This window comes from Lycium barbarum, chromosome 1, assembly GCF_019175385.1.
Source record: "Lycium barbarum isolate Lr01 chromosome 1, ASM1917538v2, whole genome shotgun sequence".
Lineage (NCBI taxonomy): Eukaryota > Viridiplantae > Streptophyta > Magnoliopsida > Solanales > Solanaceae > Lycium > Lycium barbarum.
In genome coordinates this window covers 156451276-156466885 of record NC_083337.1, presented here as the reverse complement: position 1 = coordinate 156466885, position 15610 = coordinate 156451276, and the positions used below count along the sequence as shown (strand labels likewise).

General features: G+C 35.1%; 1 protein-coding gene and 1 long non-coding RNA gene across 4 annotated transcripts; one reads left to right on the top strand and one right to left on the bottom strand.

Moving 5' to 3' along the window:
• Positions 1-696: 696 nt before the first annotated feature.
• Positions 697-6495, top strand: LOC132599192 (uncharacterized). 3 transcript variants are annotated; one of them, XM_060312478.1, is made up of 5 exons: positions 697-4241; positions 4419-4528; positions 4610-4932; positions 5021-5696; positions 5767-6495. In XM_060312478.1, the coding sequence occupies exons 4-5, from the start codon at positions 5127-5129 to the stop codon at positions 5947-5949; spliced, it is 753 nt and encodes a 250-aa protein (XP_060168461.1). In that variant the 5' UTR covers positions 697-4241; positions 4419-4528; positions 4610-4932; positions 5021-5126; the 3' UTR covers positions 5950-6495. The 3 variants fall into 3 exon arrangements, with proteins under 3 accessions (XP_060168461.1, XP_060168454.1, XP_060168445.1); XM_060312471.1 differs by having other exon boundaries at positions 4344-4528; XM_060312462.1 differs by having other exon boundaries at positions 697-4528.
• Positions 6496-14107: 7612 nt separating this feature from the next.
• LOC132622215 (uncharacterized) lies at positions 14108-15147 on the bottom strand. The gene is made up of 3 exons (XR_009575851.1): positions 14989-15147; positions 14683-14827; positions 14108-14578 (listed from the first exon to the last, which is right to left on the bottom strand). It is a non-coding gene; the product is annotated as an uncharacterized LOC132622215 (long non-coding RNA).
• Between the last annotated feature and the right edge of the window lie 463 nt (positions 15148-15610).

Below are 15610 nucleotides of genomic sequence, written 5' to 3'. Positions count from 1 at the left end.
TATCAAAAGGAATTATAGAACTGATGATCAAATCGAATCCCAAATATAATTTCTTTTTATAAAAAGTATGTTCACGTGCAGAGAAAATGGTCAAATGAGCCCCCAACGTTTGACCAAAATTTTAACTACACACCAAGCTTTTGCGGGGTTCTATTACCCCTGAGAATTTTAAAAGTGGAATATTGTCACCCTTAAAAGCTGACTTGTACATGTGAACCAATTATGCTCAAATGTTTGTCAACACGGGTCGGGCCCCACTCCTATTATTTTTTAAGAGAAAATGATCTAATAAGATTATTTAAGACTCTATATTACAAAACATAAGTATATTTTTCCTTATTTACAAAACATACCAACTTAATTAAGAACAAAACATAACGAATCTAAAAAAAATAAAAGTGCACCCTTCCCTTCCTTTTTCCCCATTCCCTGATTCATCCAAAACAGACACCCTTCCTTTTCCTTTCTCCCTGTTATCTGTTTTCTCTGAAAACTCCACCGCCCCATCCTTCTCTTCCCCTTTTCCCCTTCTCCGGCGTCTTCTTTGGCGAGTTCAGGCCACGCTCTGATGGCAGATCTAAACAAACACAATTTGAAAAAGCGCAGATCTAGAAAAATGCAAATTTTAAAAAAATACTGAGAGAATGGAGCCATCAAATTCCATTATTCAATACATATGGGTTTGCCATGGAACCAATTTCCGCATGAAATTTCTCCAAACACTTCAAATCTTCGCCTGATATACCATCGGAGGAACCCTATACTTCTGATTTGAGTTTTGACTTGGTGTTGGAATTTTTTAATCTCCTATTTTCTATTGATCTGGAAGGGAAAGGAGAGGGGTTAGAGTCTGGCAGAGAGAGAAGGAAGATAGACTTAAATTGTTGACCATTTGCTCATTATTAGGTCATTTTCCCCATTTTGCAATCTAAGCAATATGGTGCCTTTGGCTAGCCATAGCTTGGCATTCGCTACATACTTCCTACAGTGTTAAATTTGGCAAAGCCCAAGTAAACCTGATCAGAGTTCAAATATCGTCTCCTATTCTGGATATTATTTTGCCTCTTCCATCTTAACGTGAACATTGTGAAAATTGACAAAATAACAATCAATGAAAATTTATTTGCTAAATAACTATATGAAAGTTGTATACAATGTTGTTATAGTACAGTTGTATGAAATTTTCAAAAACCTAACATGAATTTTTTATAATTTCTGTACAGTTATATACATATTTCATAATGTTTCTATACAGTTTTCATATACGAAAAATATGAGAATTCTAAGTCTTGAACGAGATATACATATTTCATACACAAAAAATTGAGTGAAATTTTTAAGCCTTGAACGAGATATACAGATTTCATACAGTTTTCATACACAAAATTTTGAGCGAAAATTTTAAGCTTTGAGCCAGATATACACATTTCATACACTTTTCATACACAAATTTTCGTACATATTTTACAAGAAATCTATTGATATGTTTTGTAAACTAAAAAGTATCATCATATTTTGTAAATATACTTTATTCTTATGTATATATAGGTTATTCTCCCTTATTTTAATTTTCCTCATTAATTTATCTTAAAACCGACCCGAACCCGGACCCAGATTTCATTTACGTTTTATAATTCCTAAAAGGGGGTCAAATCCCTAACAAAAAAAAAACTATTGAACTACCATTTCACCCCCCAAACAAGCATAAATTGATAGTGAAGGTCAACTTTGAATGCTATTTGTTCACTTCTTCTTCTTCTTCTTTGTCGTGTAAAGGTTAGTTTTTTTATTGTTAATCCAAAAAAATGTAGACTAGGGTTTTTTCTCCTTACTATTATTCTGAATAAATGTGATATTTGAAGAACAAAACTTATGCCCTGTTATTTTGTCGTTTGTTTCTTGCATTGCTATTGTTTAACCCTCGTTTGATTTAGACTAGGGTCACAATATTTCGATTTAATCGTGTAATTTCATATGTTGCAATATTTCAATTTAGTCGTGTAACTTCTTGAATAAATGTGCATCTGTTACAATATGTCAATTTAGTCGTGTAATTTCATGTAATGCACAATATGTTAAATTTGTTATTCTTTGTTGTTTGTTTGTAATCAGGTAGAACATGGCTGACTTTACTTTGGTAACATTAAGATGGTATCATAGTGGTGCCTTAGATTTAAGTAGTTGGGAACCAAAATATGATGGTGGTGAAATTACTGAATAGAATGTAGACGTGGATAAGATGTCCTATTTTGAGTTGAGAAACTATATTAAAAAACTAGGATACGCTACAACTTGCACATTTAGCATTAAGCTACCTAACAGTGGCATTTTGGTAGATGTTGTGAATGATATGGATATTTTAGACATATGTATGTCTTTGTAAGATGGAGATATTGTGTAGGTATATGTGAACCACATGATTAATGAACCAACTGTTGTGGACCCCCCTCCCCTTTATTAGAAAATGCTAGTCATGGGAATAGGGAGGAATCTGATTCAGCTTTTAATGCTAATAATTTAGAGCCATGTGATCAGAGACGAATTTACATATAAAATATGGGTCACGTGAACACATAGTCACTCGACTAAACTCAATATATTATGTGTATAATTTTGAAAATATATCTAATATTAACTGAAGGAACACATAGTCAAACCAGGTCAAGTGGAACACTAGTTAAGGGTTGTATTTATTTCCTTAAGGTCTCGGGATCAAACCCGAGCTCCTGCATGTTTTATGCTTTTATTTTCTAAAGCATCCTTTTAAACTTCCTTTTTGTATTATTCTAAATCCTTTTTCTTCTATAATTCTAATTACCCAAAAGTAAAAAAAAAAAAAAAAAAAAAAAAAACGTGTTTCTCTTTTATGTTACATCTAATGATTTTTTTTCCCTTTGTTTCTAATTACCCAAGACCCAAAAGGCAAAAGAAATTTAAAAAAAAAAAACCATAGGCGCTAAGCTGCAACGAACCAAAGGCAAAAAAATCAAAAAAACCCCATAGCTAATGGTGAACCCATCCTCTTGAAATCCTGGATTTGCCTCTGCATGTGATGGTCAAGACATAAAAGTTGATGATAGGGTTGGTGAGGATCCTTTAAATACAACATCCCCTTATTTTACACCTGCTGCCTTTGCTACTACAACTGTTGATAATAAAATAGCTCCCTCACCTACTGCAACTTCTACTAATACACCATCTCCCTCTTCTACCATAACTGCACATCCTACACCTGCTGCTACTGCAAATGGTGTTATTAAAGATGATTGTCCTACTTTAGATGAACTAGATCTGGTCCAGTTGGATCTGATTTTTCAGAAGAGGGATCTAATTACTCAACTGCTGATAGTAAACAATCTGTAGAGGGAATAGTTGGAGAAGACGAGGTAGACTATGAAAGTGATGTGTATGAGGAGGTTAGGGAGTTGAGGGCTGGAAGAAGAACTTTTCAAAGGAGAAAAGGAAAGGAGAGAGCAAAAGTAAAAGGTACCACCAGGTGAAGCTGGTCCAAATCTAGGATTTAATGAAACTGAAACTGAAAAAATAAGTCTTGATGGAAGGTTAGGAGGTGATGAGCCTTATTATCCAAGTTCTTATGATTTTAGCTTTGAAATAGATGAAGATGAGTATTGGGATGATGAAGATGCTGAATCCGGTAGGGTAAATGTATTACTAAGGGTAAGTACTTCAAGAGAGAGAACAGAAAAGAAGAAGATCATTCATGACCCCATTGCAAAAAAAGTTGTGTGACAGTTGGGTGTGGTCTTTAAAGACGTGGATGAGTTTAGAAGAGCAGTAACTAAATATGTTGTTCAAAGGAGGGTTCAAGTAGAAAAATGGGTGAATGAGCCAAAGGGTGTTAAGAGTTAGGTGCAAGGATGGTTGTCCATGAGTTTTGTATGCATGTCTTGACAAAATCACAAATGATTTCCAAATAAAAACTTACATTTCAAAGCGTAGTTGCAACTAGACCACCAGAAATTACTTGTGTAATGCAAATTTTATAGCTGAGGTATCTAGAAAGAGGATAACAGAGCAGCCAAACATAAGAGTTTTCAAGTTGCAAGAACAAATTAGAAAAAAAGATTATAGTTCATGTTGGAAAGATTACTGCTAGGAGAGAAAGATCATGGGTGACCGCATTCAGGAATTTGGAAGAATTCTTGACTTCAAGGATGAACTGTTAAGTACCAATCCTGGGAGCACTTGTGTTGTGAAACTTGGTGAACCTGATGCAACTGGTAAGTAGTTTTTTTAGAGTTTTTACATATGTTTTAATGCATTGAAGAAGACATTTTTGGCTCGTAGTAAATGTATAGGTTTAAATGGGTGTTTTTTGAAAGGGGTTTGTAAAGGCTAGTTGTTGGTTGTTGTGGCAAAGGATGGTAATAACCAAATGCTGCCTCTTGCTTGGGCAGTTGTTGAGTATGAGAACAAGAATACATGGACTTGGTTTGTTAAATGTCTGAAAGATGATTTTGCACTTGGTGATGGTGCTGAATTAACATTGACTACAGATATGCAAAAGGTAGGGAACTTGTTTATTTTTTTAATCATGTTTCATATTAACTTATGTCTCTTAATCAGTACTAATTGATCATTGTTTCAGGGACTGTTTGTAGCAGTTAAGGATCTGTTACCTGTTGTTGAACATAGAAAACGTGCTAGGCACATCTTGGCTAACTTTTGCAAGGGTTGGAGAGGACTTCAAAGAAGACAACAGCTTTGAAAGATTGCAAAGAGTGATTTTGAGTCTCAATTGAGAAGAAATATTAACAAGATGAAGTTGCTTGGTCCAGTAGAAATGATGGATGATTTGATGTACAACAATGTAGAGTATTGGTGTAAGGTGTACTTCAATACTGAAGTAAAATGTGATTCTGTAGACAACAACATGTCTGAGTGTTTTAATGCATGGATCTTGGCTGCTAGGTATGTGTACTTGTTTTATTTTTGTTGGCTACTAGAATTTTGTTAGATGCTAGGTATGTGTACTAATGTTTACTAACTTGGCTATTAGGCACAAGACAATCATAACTATGCGTGAAGAGATAAGATTAAAGAAGATGATAAGGATTGGTAAGTTGAGGGAGTTTGCCAATAAATAGAGAACTAATTACTCTCCAATGGCAATGAAGGTCCTAGAGGAGAACATTACAAGGTTAATGGGATGTAACATTGAGTTTAATAGAGTTACAGGGTATGAAGTGAGAGAAGGACTTTTCCAACACACTGTGGATCTTGCTAGAAGGAATTGCAGTTGTAGGGCTTGGCAATTAAAGGGAATACCATGTGCACATACTATTGCTGCAATATACCAAAAAAAATATGACCCTCTTGACTACATTCACAACTGCTACAACAAAGAGACTTACTTGAAAACATATGCCAATGTTCTTCAACCAGTAACAAATATGGAAATGTGGCTTGTCTCTACTAATCCAACTGTTGCACCACCAGAGATCAAAAGCATGCCTAGCAGGCCACCAAAAGTTAGAACGAAAGAGGCCTATAAGAATAAGAAATCTGGAAAGTTACCAAGAACTGGAATGACCATGACATGTAGTAATAGCCATAATAGAGGATGCAACAAGAGAGGATGCACAAAAAATAAAGGTGTTGATTCATCAAAGGCAGAAACACCAAGTTCAAGCAGGGCAAGGGCCAGAACAACGGAACCATTAGGAAGACCAAAGGTAAGTCCCATTTATGTCATTCTTCAAGTTAAAATGATCATTTCTGATTTTATATACATTTGTACTATAGAAAGCACAGGCAGAAGTTGAGCCCACTCCAAAATGGGGAAGGAGAGGACCTAGAAAAATAGCTCCAACAGTGGAAAATAGAGCACCTACTACAACTCCTACACCTGCTACACCTCCAGCACCTCCTGAATTCCCTGCATCATCTTCTGGATGTCCAACTGCTAAAAGAGGAAGGAAGGGGTAGCACTGCCCCATATAAAAGGCCAAAAGTCATAGGAATGGGTGTCTTCCAGGTTGAAAATGGTTTCAAAGCTCTTAATGTGAGTGTTTTCAGCTCTTAACCAGTGACATTGGTCATTTAAATTGTTCTTGTATGTGTATGTTGACACTACTAAAGTGTTGTCATTAGTTTGTGTACAGCAAAGTGTCATACCCCATTTTAACCGGGTTAAGATTAGGGTACAACATATTGGTGATTCCTATTTGTTTTATTTAAGGAGTCGCCACCTAATTAATTTAACGGTGAATTAGGACACCTAGAGGTTAACTAAGGCAAAGTTAAAACTAAACCTCAATTAATAGTCTGCTTAACCAGTGTGATTCTAGGTAAGGGCTCTATATTATCCTAAAGGGAAGGGGTTAGGCATCCTTTAGAATCCGTTAACTTACGGTTGTCCGACCAAACTTAGGTTAATTAATTGAAGTTAAAGATGTAAATGTTAATTTTAAGAAGTGGGTTTGTAATGTTGCTAATGTTTTAAAAAGAAAAATATGAATTGCTTAAAATAAGACTTATACATATTGCTAAGGCTTTAAATAAGAAGGCTATTAAAAATAAGATTAATACTTTGTATAAAAAGAAATCTTAGAATGCTATTTGAAATAAAATTTATAATAGTTACTAATAGTTTTAAAGGGAGTAGCATAATAAAAAATGAAGTTTACAAAATATAATAACTTACATATAAGTAGAAGAAGATGCGCATTTATGCAATATTTTAATAAATATTTAAATGAACTAAGCAATGAGGTATTAATTGACTTTGAGTTTTAGAAGTGTGAATAAAAATACGAAATAGCTAATAGATTTTCTTTATCCATTTTTTATTATCCTTATTAACTATGCTTGATTAAGAATATGCGTGATTGACTCAAAACTTGAAGAATTATTTAAAATATTTTTGAATTTATGTTTGCATATTAGTGATGTTTTGAAATTAAGATAATAAGAATATGACTCCTTTAATTCGAAAAATATGAATTTATACTATCAATTATTCTAGAAGTAAATATTATGGATATTATAAATAACTTTAATATAAAAAGAAGATAATGAAATTTATGGAATTAATTATTGATCTCCCTTTAACTAACTACCCATTACTAAACTAACCTACTAATTTATTAGTATTCTTCTAAACTAAGAAAACAAAAAAAAAAACAAAGAGTTAGTTGCACAATACAAATTAAATGTATAAAATTAAATAAGGAGCAAATAACATTAAATGGGCTCTGCCCATTTTGGAACTACTAGGATCTGTTTGCTGCTGTATCTGATGGGGGGGTTGACTCGGTAAGGTATCCCGTTGGGCTTTGGCCCAACATCGAATGCGGAAGAATAACGAGTCCCTCGGACTCGTATGCGATGGTCATGCACAAAACGAAAGGAGAAGGGATTAGTATCTAACCATGAATAAGCTAAACATATAAAATATAAATTCAAAAGGAATCAGTAAGTTGTGTATATTCTGGGTATATTTTAAGTATATCTCATGTTTTAATCAATAACTGCCTCAAGGTATTGAACTAATTACCAGTTTTCATAGTCTATGATAATACTCAAATCAGTACTTCAGTTTAATCACTTGGAAAGGCAAACGAACAGGATACAAAGCATTTCGTGTTATCAATATGGAAGTAACATGAGCCAAATCAAGATAATTTTTTATAAAATATAGTCCTCTCATACAAAAACAAACATAGCAAACTTTCATCAGTACTGTTGTTCCATTGTCATTCCCACTAACTGCACATTTAATTGAGTCATTTTATTTGTATACTTAGATGGTCGAACAAAGAGAGAGTAGCTTTGACAAAAATCTCATTCTACAAACTTATATTCAATGCAATACACTGCCCAGAACTACCAGATTATCAGATGGAGCACCAACGGTAATAGACAAAGACAAATATAGGAATTCATACAATCAAACCTTCTTTAGTTCATCAAATGCTAAGCTTTTGTTTGAGGAATCACATTTTGAAATGCAACACTAATCGAGCCATACTCATTATAGGCGTAGGTGATCAAAACCCACCTAGAGGGTTTAAGAAACTGATCGCTTGCAGCATTTTGGTTTACCAGATTACTTTGAGCTTATTTGCACAATTCATGGGTATACATAGAATAAGTACGTTTGGATCAGGCAAGATAAGTACTTGTAAACACTAGGCTATTCTAATGCACTAAACCAATTAATCAACTCATGAATACATCGGCCTGATAAGTATTTCCATCAAACTGAGTTTTGAACCAATTAAGTCTACATTTGATCACCAAATCTACATGTTCGAGATAAGTTGTTCATCCTCTAGTCAACAAAAAATATATAAGAGATGCACTCTTTTAGTTTAGTTTAAGCCTCGTATATACAGATCAGTATTTAGCAGATCCAAAGTAGTTACCACAGTCAGACCTCACGCTCATACTTTCCTGTATACTCAAACTAATCCCTTAACATGATAACACATATTTGTCATCAATAAAATCTCACATTAGCACAGTTTCTCAAGTCAAATAAGCTAACACCTAACCGACTACCCAACTGGAAGTTAAACCAAACTAAACATGAATTCGCACGGCCAGAAACTTGTCTGAATACAGAGCTTAGACAGTTAAACATTCCTCAAGGTACTAATTAACACATAAGCATAAGGCCAATACTGTGGCATACATGTATGGCCTCAACCCATTTTCTTACATAAATTTAAATGACACAAGTTTGCAGGGAACTTGCTTAATCACACCAGTTGAGTCAACAGCGCTATCTTATTTATCTAAGACTGTTCAGGCTATAAATAGTATATAAGTCATGATTATTCAAGTGCATTAGCGTACTTAGTTTGTTCGATCCAAATCACAACATTATACCAATTAGCATATTTAGACTTACAGACTAACATCAAGAAAGCATAAAAAATGCATTACTGATTAATACCATATGCAATACGTACTTTATCCTGAAATAAATTATTGAAGAATCACAGCAAAATATAAACAGTTCAAATAACACATGAACAAAAACAATACTTTAGACTATCATTGATGCACCATATACCGCAAAAGAAATCAAATAAGTGCACAGACATTGGTGGATCATTTGATTTTGAGATATTTTGTGTGCTTAATTTCAGATTGGCATAAAAGAATGGATATAGAATTCTTTGTTAAGAGACTAATGCATATTTTCTTTATATAAAGCAACTCGAGGCACTTTCTATACCAGATGGTGAACGCAAGCTTGAGTAATCGTACTAGAGTTTTAAATACTACTTCAAATCCATTTTATATGTAAAGACTTCATGCAACTGATTTGAAACCTTTTCAACCTTTTGTTAGATCTAAACCCCTCACAAACCCTTAAGGAAAGAATTTCTTGGCGAGTAGACTTTGAAGCATGCTTCTACTCAAATGCCTAAATCATCTAGCATACAAATGATGAATTATACCACGTAAGGCATCCAAAGCTAACAAACTGATTGGACCTACTCATAATCCAACATCAGAGTCAAATAACAACAGTTACGCACATAGACAGACTTAGGTTTAAACTGCTAAGCATATGAACAATCAGAGATTTAATCATGCCTGAATCACACGAAAATGCATGGTTAAGCAGAACCCAAGAATACTCAAGCAAATTACTAATTAGCATTTAATAGACATCTAGATTAACAACACTCCGACTGAACTGGTTTATAAACATATCACTGATTAATACAACATATCCAATCCTACTTAACCAAATGATGGCTGCTCATGGAACCAAACCATTCTAAACATTATAGCTGTTGAACTTCACGCATAAATCATGTAGAGCCGCAAATTAAACTGACATAGAATAGATAAATCTAAAAATGCAAAAAAAAAAAAAAAAAAAAAAAAAGAGGATTACCTTCTTCGGGTGCAGCGAAGTGAGGCGAAGGTCTCGAATCTACCTCGAATACTATCGAATCCGAATTTACGATGCTCGGATTTGCAACAACACAAAGCAAATATAAGCAGAAAACAACAACAAAAAAAAACAAATGTTCTAGAATTTTGACTCGATATTTTGAGACTACGATTTGCTAAAGAAACTGATTTTTTATGGAGATTTTGAGGCGTCTAATGAACTGGTATTATTTAGGTGATTTTTTCACTGAAAGAAAACTTATTTCTTGCTTCAGGGGGTTTTGGGGTTCAAGAACTGCTTTCGTAAAGGGATTCTAGCCTCCCTCTCTTTTAATGGAAAATCCCCCCTTTTCTTGATCCCACTCCACCACCTATTTATATCTTCTTAGGCTTTTTAGTTTTGTGTTGAAGAAAGAGGAGGGGGAGCGGGGACAGCGAGGAGTGGTGGTGACAGAGGAGTGTGGGGGGACAAGGTGTAGTGGGGCGGCAGTGGCATAGGGGACAGGGCGTGGTGGAGTGGCAGTGGTAACGTGGGAAGGGGAGATGAGGGAGAAGATGAGAGAGAGGAGGAGAGGAGAGAGAGGAGCAGGGGCGGCGGACGAAGTGGAAAAATGAGGGAAACCCTAAAAGGGTTTCCTTTGTTAAATGAAGATCCGGGTCGGGTCGGGTGATTTCGGGTAGTGGGCTGAATATTGGGTTAAAATAGTGGGCTGGGATAAAATGTGGGTTAATTGATTTGGGCTAGTGAATTAAAAGAATGGGCTGGTTGAATTAAAATGTGGACTGATTTATGAATTGGTCCGAAAATAGTATGGGTTGATTGGGCTACTATATTTAAATAAAAAACCTATTTAAATAACTTGTGTTAAAATATTATTTAATATAAAATATGCAATTATTAATGCTCAGATAAAAATGGCGTTGTAATAGCCGTGCAATAATATTTCGAAAATCCACAGTAAATAAACACTATTATTTAATTATGCAAAGATAAATGCGATGCATGTGCGTAAGCTGGCAAAAATGCCGAAATGATAAAATTGTAAATAATAATAATAATAATAATAATAATAATAATAATAATAATAATAATAATAATAATAATAATAATAATAATAAGCATTGTAATAGAATAGTGAAACGCCGGCATTGATAAAAGCCTAATAATTATGGTAAAACATAATATATATATTTTAAAATTTTCCAAACGTGTTAGAAGCATAAATAGGTATTTCGGAGGAGAGGCGGGACAAAATTGGGTGTCAACACAAAGGTGACAAGATTAGCTGATGTAACTGGTGGTATTGGTTACAAGCCTAGTGCTAATAGTAAGCTGAAATGGCAAGGTAAGCAAGCAATCACAACAAGGAAGCTACAAGAGATGCAAGGCCAGCAAATAATGAGAAAAAGGCTAAGCAGTTCAGCAAATCTAAGCTAGAATAACACCTGTTCATAGTTCAAGTGTCACGACCCGTCTAGGGGGCCGCGACGAGCACCCGGTGCTAGCCCACCCGGGCACCCCTTAGGTTACACTTATACTTATATTTAGGTGAGCCATATAATTAGACATACATTTCCTTTCATTCGTCAAACTAGTCCCATTTGGACAACAACATCTTTATATCATCATAGGCACCTATGCCACATCAATGTACATGGGCCAACGTGGCCGACAAAATGATATACAAAATATAGGCCGACAAGGTCAGACATATCTAATCATATACACGTGACTACGAGCCTCTAAGAAGAGTATAACATATCACATGAGCGGGACAGGACTCCGCTATGCCCATAATTATATACACAAAAGAATGAGTACCCAAAAGCTATGGCTCCGGAAGAAATGGAGCTCTGCTATGGATCAAGTCTGTCTCCCTATGCACCTGCGGGCATGACGCAGCGTCCACAAACAAAAGGACGTCAGTACAAAGAATGTACTGAGTATGTAAAGCATGGTCAATATCAATGTGAAAGCATAATAGACAACATATGAAGTAGCATAGGAGGGGGAGACAATAAGATCATCGTCATAGCACTTACTTGCCTTTCATAGGAACTTCCCGTTTCTCATACGTACTTGTATACATACATCATCACCCATATTCCATAATAGTACTCGTACCATATTTGTGCTCGTATTCATATGCGTATCCTTATTCCTATTCATATACATAGTCTTGTCACATTCATATTCATATTATGTACATAGTCGTTTCATATACATAGTGTTACATAGCATACCCGACCACATAGGATCGGTGTTTCATACATATCCTTATATAACATACCCGACCATATATGTTCGGTGTTTCGTACATACTTGGCCAACCAAGGCTCAAGGTTACTCATACCTGGCCCTACCAAGGCTTCAGGGTTATCCGTACCATCTACAGATGTGTGCGCGCGTTACGTAATCGTATACATATTCATATACATATATTCTACCCGGCATTATAAGCTCGGGGTTTCATTATATCCCTTCATAGGCACACATAAGCATACTAGCCCGTAGGCACCTTTAACATCATTATTATTATCATCATCGTTACTATCATCGTCATTATCACTACGTCTATATCATAGGCTTACTCATCTTATGAGGTGCGTAGTACAATCGTAGTACATATCAAGGATCTTGAGCTTATGAGCTCGGAATATCAATCATTTGGAGACAACATACTCATATAGAGAATTTAGGAATTTAGAGAATATATCAATCATTTAGAGAATTTTGGCCAAAGAACCATGCCTTATGAAAGAAGGGTTAGCCTTACATACCTTTTCGTCGGACTACTCTACACTTGCATGTTCCCTTCCAATGTTAGCGTCTCTACACCCAACTTCGTCCATTCGTCTAAAGTGTCTAGTTCATGATCTTAATACCATTTATAACATATTCATATCACAACACAACAACATTCATGATTCAATTCAAACTATCCCTCAAAATGTCACTATTCATCATTCATAACCCATTTTACCATATTTTCTACAATCCATGTATTTTAACTCTCCAATACCTTAAACATCATGTAAATATCATGAATCTTACCTTAGATGTTGTAGGAACAAGATTTAGTTGATAATACTCCACCTTGAGCAAAACCCTAGTTTTCCTCCATTTGGATTTCTTGACTTTAGATGATCTTTGATGGGTTCTTACTCTTGATTCACTTATTTAATGTTGTTGATGGCTTATAATCCTTGAAAACTTGTATAATAAATGTAGAGAGATGTTTTAGAGAGAGGAATGAAATGTTGAAATGATTTCATGAACTTGGTCCCTTATTTAATGAATCACCACTGATCTGTCGGGATCCGTTATACGATACGTTTTACGGTCCTTATAACCATTATACGGTCCGTAAAACGGATCGTCAAATGAGCTTGCCCTGCACCCCTTTCACTGTGACCATTTTACGGTCCATTATACGGTCCGTATAACTGACCGTAAAACTTCACCAGCGAGCAACCTTCTCTGTGATGGTTTTACGGTCCATTATACGGTCCGTAAAACATTATACGGTCCGTATAATGAGCCATATAACCCATCAGTCCACTGAACTTATTCTCATCACTTCGTTTGACCTCCGATCCTTATGGAACCTTCTTAACACTCGCTCAACACTTCATTATCGATCTAAGGGACATTGCAACTCTTCTCCAAGACATCATTAAGGCCTTGCTAACTCGTTGCTCGTAATTCCTTTCTGATACTTATCAAATACTTTTGCCTTCTCTTGGCAATCCTCTTCCCTCATCTCTAACATCTTTAAAATCTCAACTAGGGTCATCAAATGCCATTCCTCACTAGATCGTTCACTTGCGTACCAACGGAAAATTTTCCGAGGTATAACACCAAGAAGCCATGACAAATCTGATGTCTGAGCGTTCAGCTTGAGTTATTTTGGTTAAACAAATCTTAAATTATTGTGGATCCTTGAAAACGTTTACTTTTGCCGCTTTTCGAACAAATTGACTTTTGTTGTTTTGGGTTGTTATGAAAATATTCTGCATTATAGTGCAACTTTGTTTGTGAAAATTGCAGCCTTTGTTTGTGAAAATTGCAGCCTTTGTTTGTGTATTGATTTTTGTTTATGCACTGTTATAGGTGCCTTTATGTGTGTATTTTTTTAGCAAATTATTTTGTGTTTGTGCTATAGAAGTGGTGAGATATATATTCACTTGCTATAATGTTGAGAAAAATAACCACTTGACAAAAGCATGAAAGGAGTAAAATGTTTTATTCATACATAAAACAATACACAAAATGGTCCTTACATTACACAGGGTAAGGACAATTCCATTTGCCTTACATTACACAAGACAACCAAAAGAGATATGTCACAATTATGCTACTATGACAATTCCATTATGCTATAAGGAATAGATCGCTGATGAGCAAAACAACAACACAAACCATAAAACACAAAATGAAATTCCTATTGAACCTACACCATTTGCTTTTCCTTTGAACCAGCAGACTTGTCTCCTCTTGCTCAACCAAATTCATGTCGACACTAACCGAATTCATGTCAATGCTTTTAAGCTCAACCAATTCCATCTTGATACTCTCAGATTGCGCTAATTCTTTCTCCAAATCTCTAATTTTGTTCACCAATCTTGGGAGGATAAATTTTGATCTTGGATCAACTTATTCTTTATCTGTCCACCGAAAAAGCTTGCAATTCTTAGCCTGCAAATTAGCAAAACAGACCATAAACAAGGAAAATTCAAAATTAAACTTATCGATAAGAAACAATAGAGCAAAAAACGCATAGACCATAGTAAGGGAAAGACCAATATCTTCTTCCAGGATTCGGCTTCGACCAAGAAGTTTTCATTTGCAGCAAATTTCCATGTTTGCATTGCACTACAGCTTTGAGCATTGGTTCAGCTTCGCTCATACATAATCTATTCAAGTCGATTTTCTCCATTACAAACCCTAACAACCCATAGCATAAACCAGCAGAGATGAGCAAGAATTGGGGAAGAAATTTCAAACCCTAAAATTACAACGGAGATGAGCAAGAATTGGGGAAGAAATGTCAAACCCTAAAACTGATATGAAGTAAAGAATACGAATTAACACTAAATTATACTAACCTCTTTGCACTACAAATAAGTTCGACACAAATTTGGCAGCTCCAAACCTTCAAAAATGGCTGAAAATGGTTGGGAGATTAGAGCTTTGAATTAGGGAAAAAATGGTGTGGTTCGGGTAGGAATTTAATGAAGGAAGTTAATATTACCGTTGGGGATATATATTTTTGCTGATTTGGACTGTCATGTGGATATGTTTTAACGTTGGGGTGTATCTTTTTTGTTTGAACGCGCCTAAGTGTGGTGTAGTTCGCACATGTACAGGTCAGCTTTTAAGGGTAACAATATTTCACTTTTAAAATTCTTAGGAATCCAATAGGCCCAAAAGTTTGGTGTGTAGTTGAGAGTTTGATCAAACGTTTGAGGCTCACTTGGCCATTTTCTCTTTACATGCATATTGGAATGTTTATGGTAAGTACGGTTTGAAAACATCGATTCGGTGATTTCGTTTTGTAAAAATAGTAATTCAGTATTTTTTAAGTTCAACTTCGATTTATTTATGTGGTATGATAAGTTGGTAATTACAATTTAGCTGACTTTGCCTTACCTGCGGTGAATTATGACTTCGATAACAATAGAAATTCTTTCAGCTTGAAACGAATTAAAAATGGCCTAGTTCTTGGTT

What these genes read in the sequence shown, in the direction of transcription:
- LOC132599192 (XM_060312478.1), top strand. Translation starts at nt 5,127, where the DNA reads ATGGCAATGAAGGTCCTAGAGGAGAACATTACAAGGTTAATGGGATGT. An exon ending in AACCATTAGGAAGACCAAAG is followed by an intron (nt 5,697 to 5,766) that starts GTAAGTCCCATT and finishes TTTGTACTATAG; the next exon opens with AAAGCACAGGCAGAAGTTGA.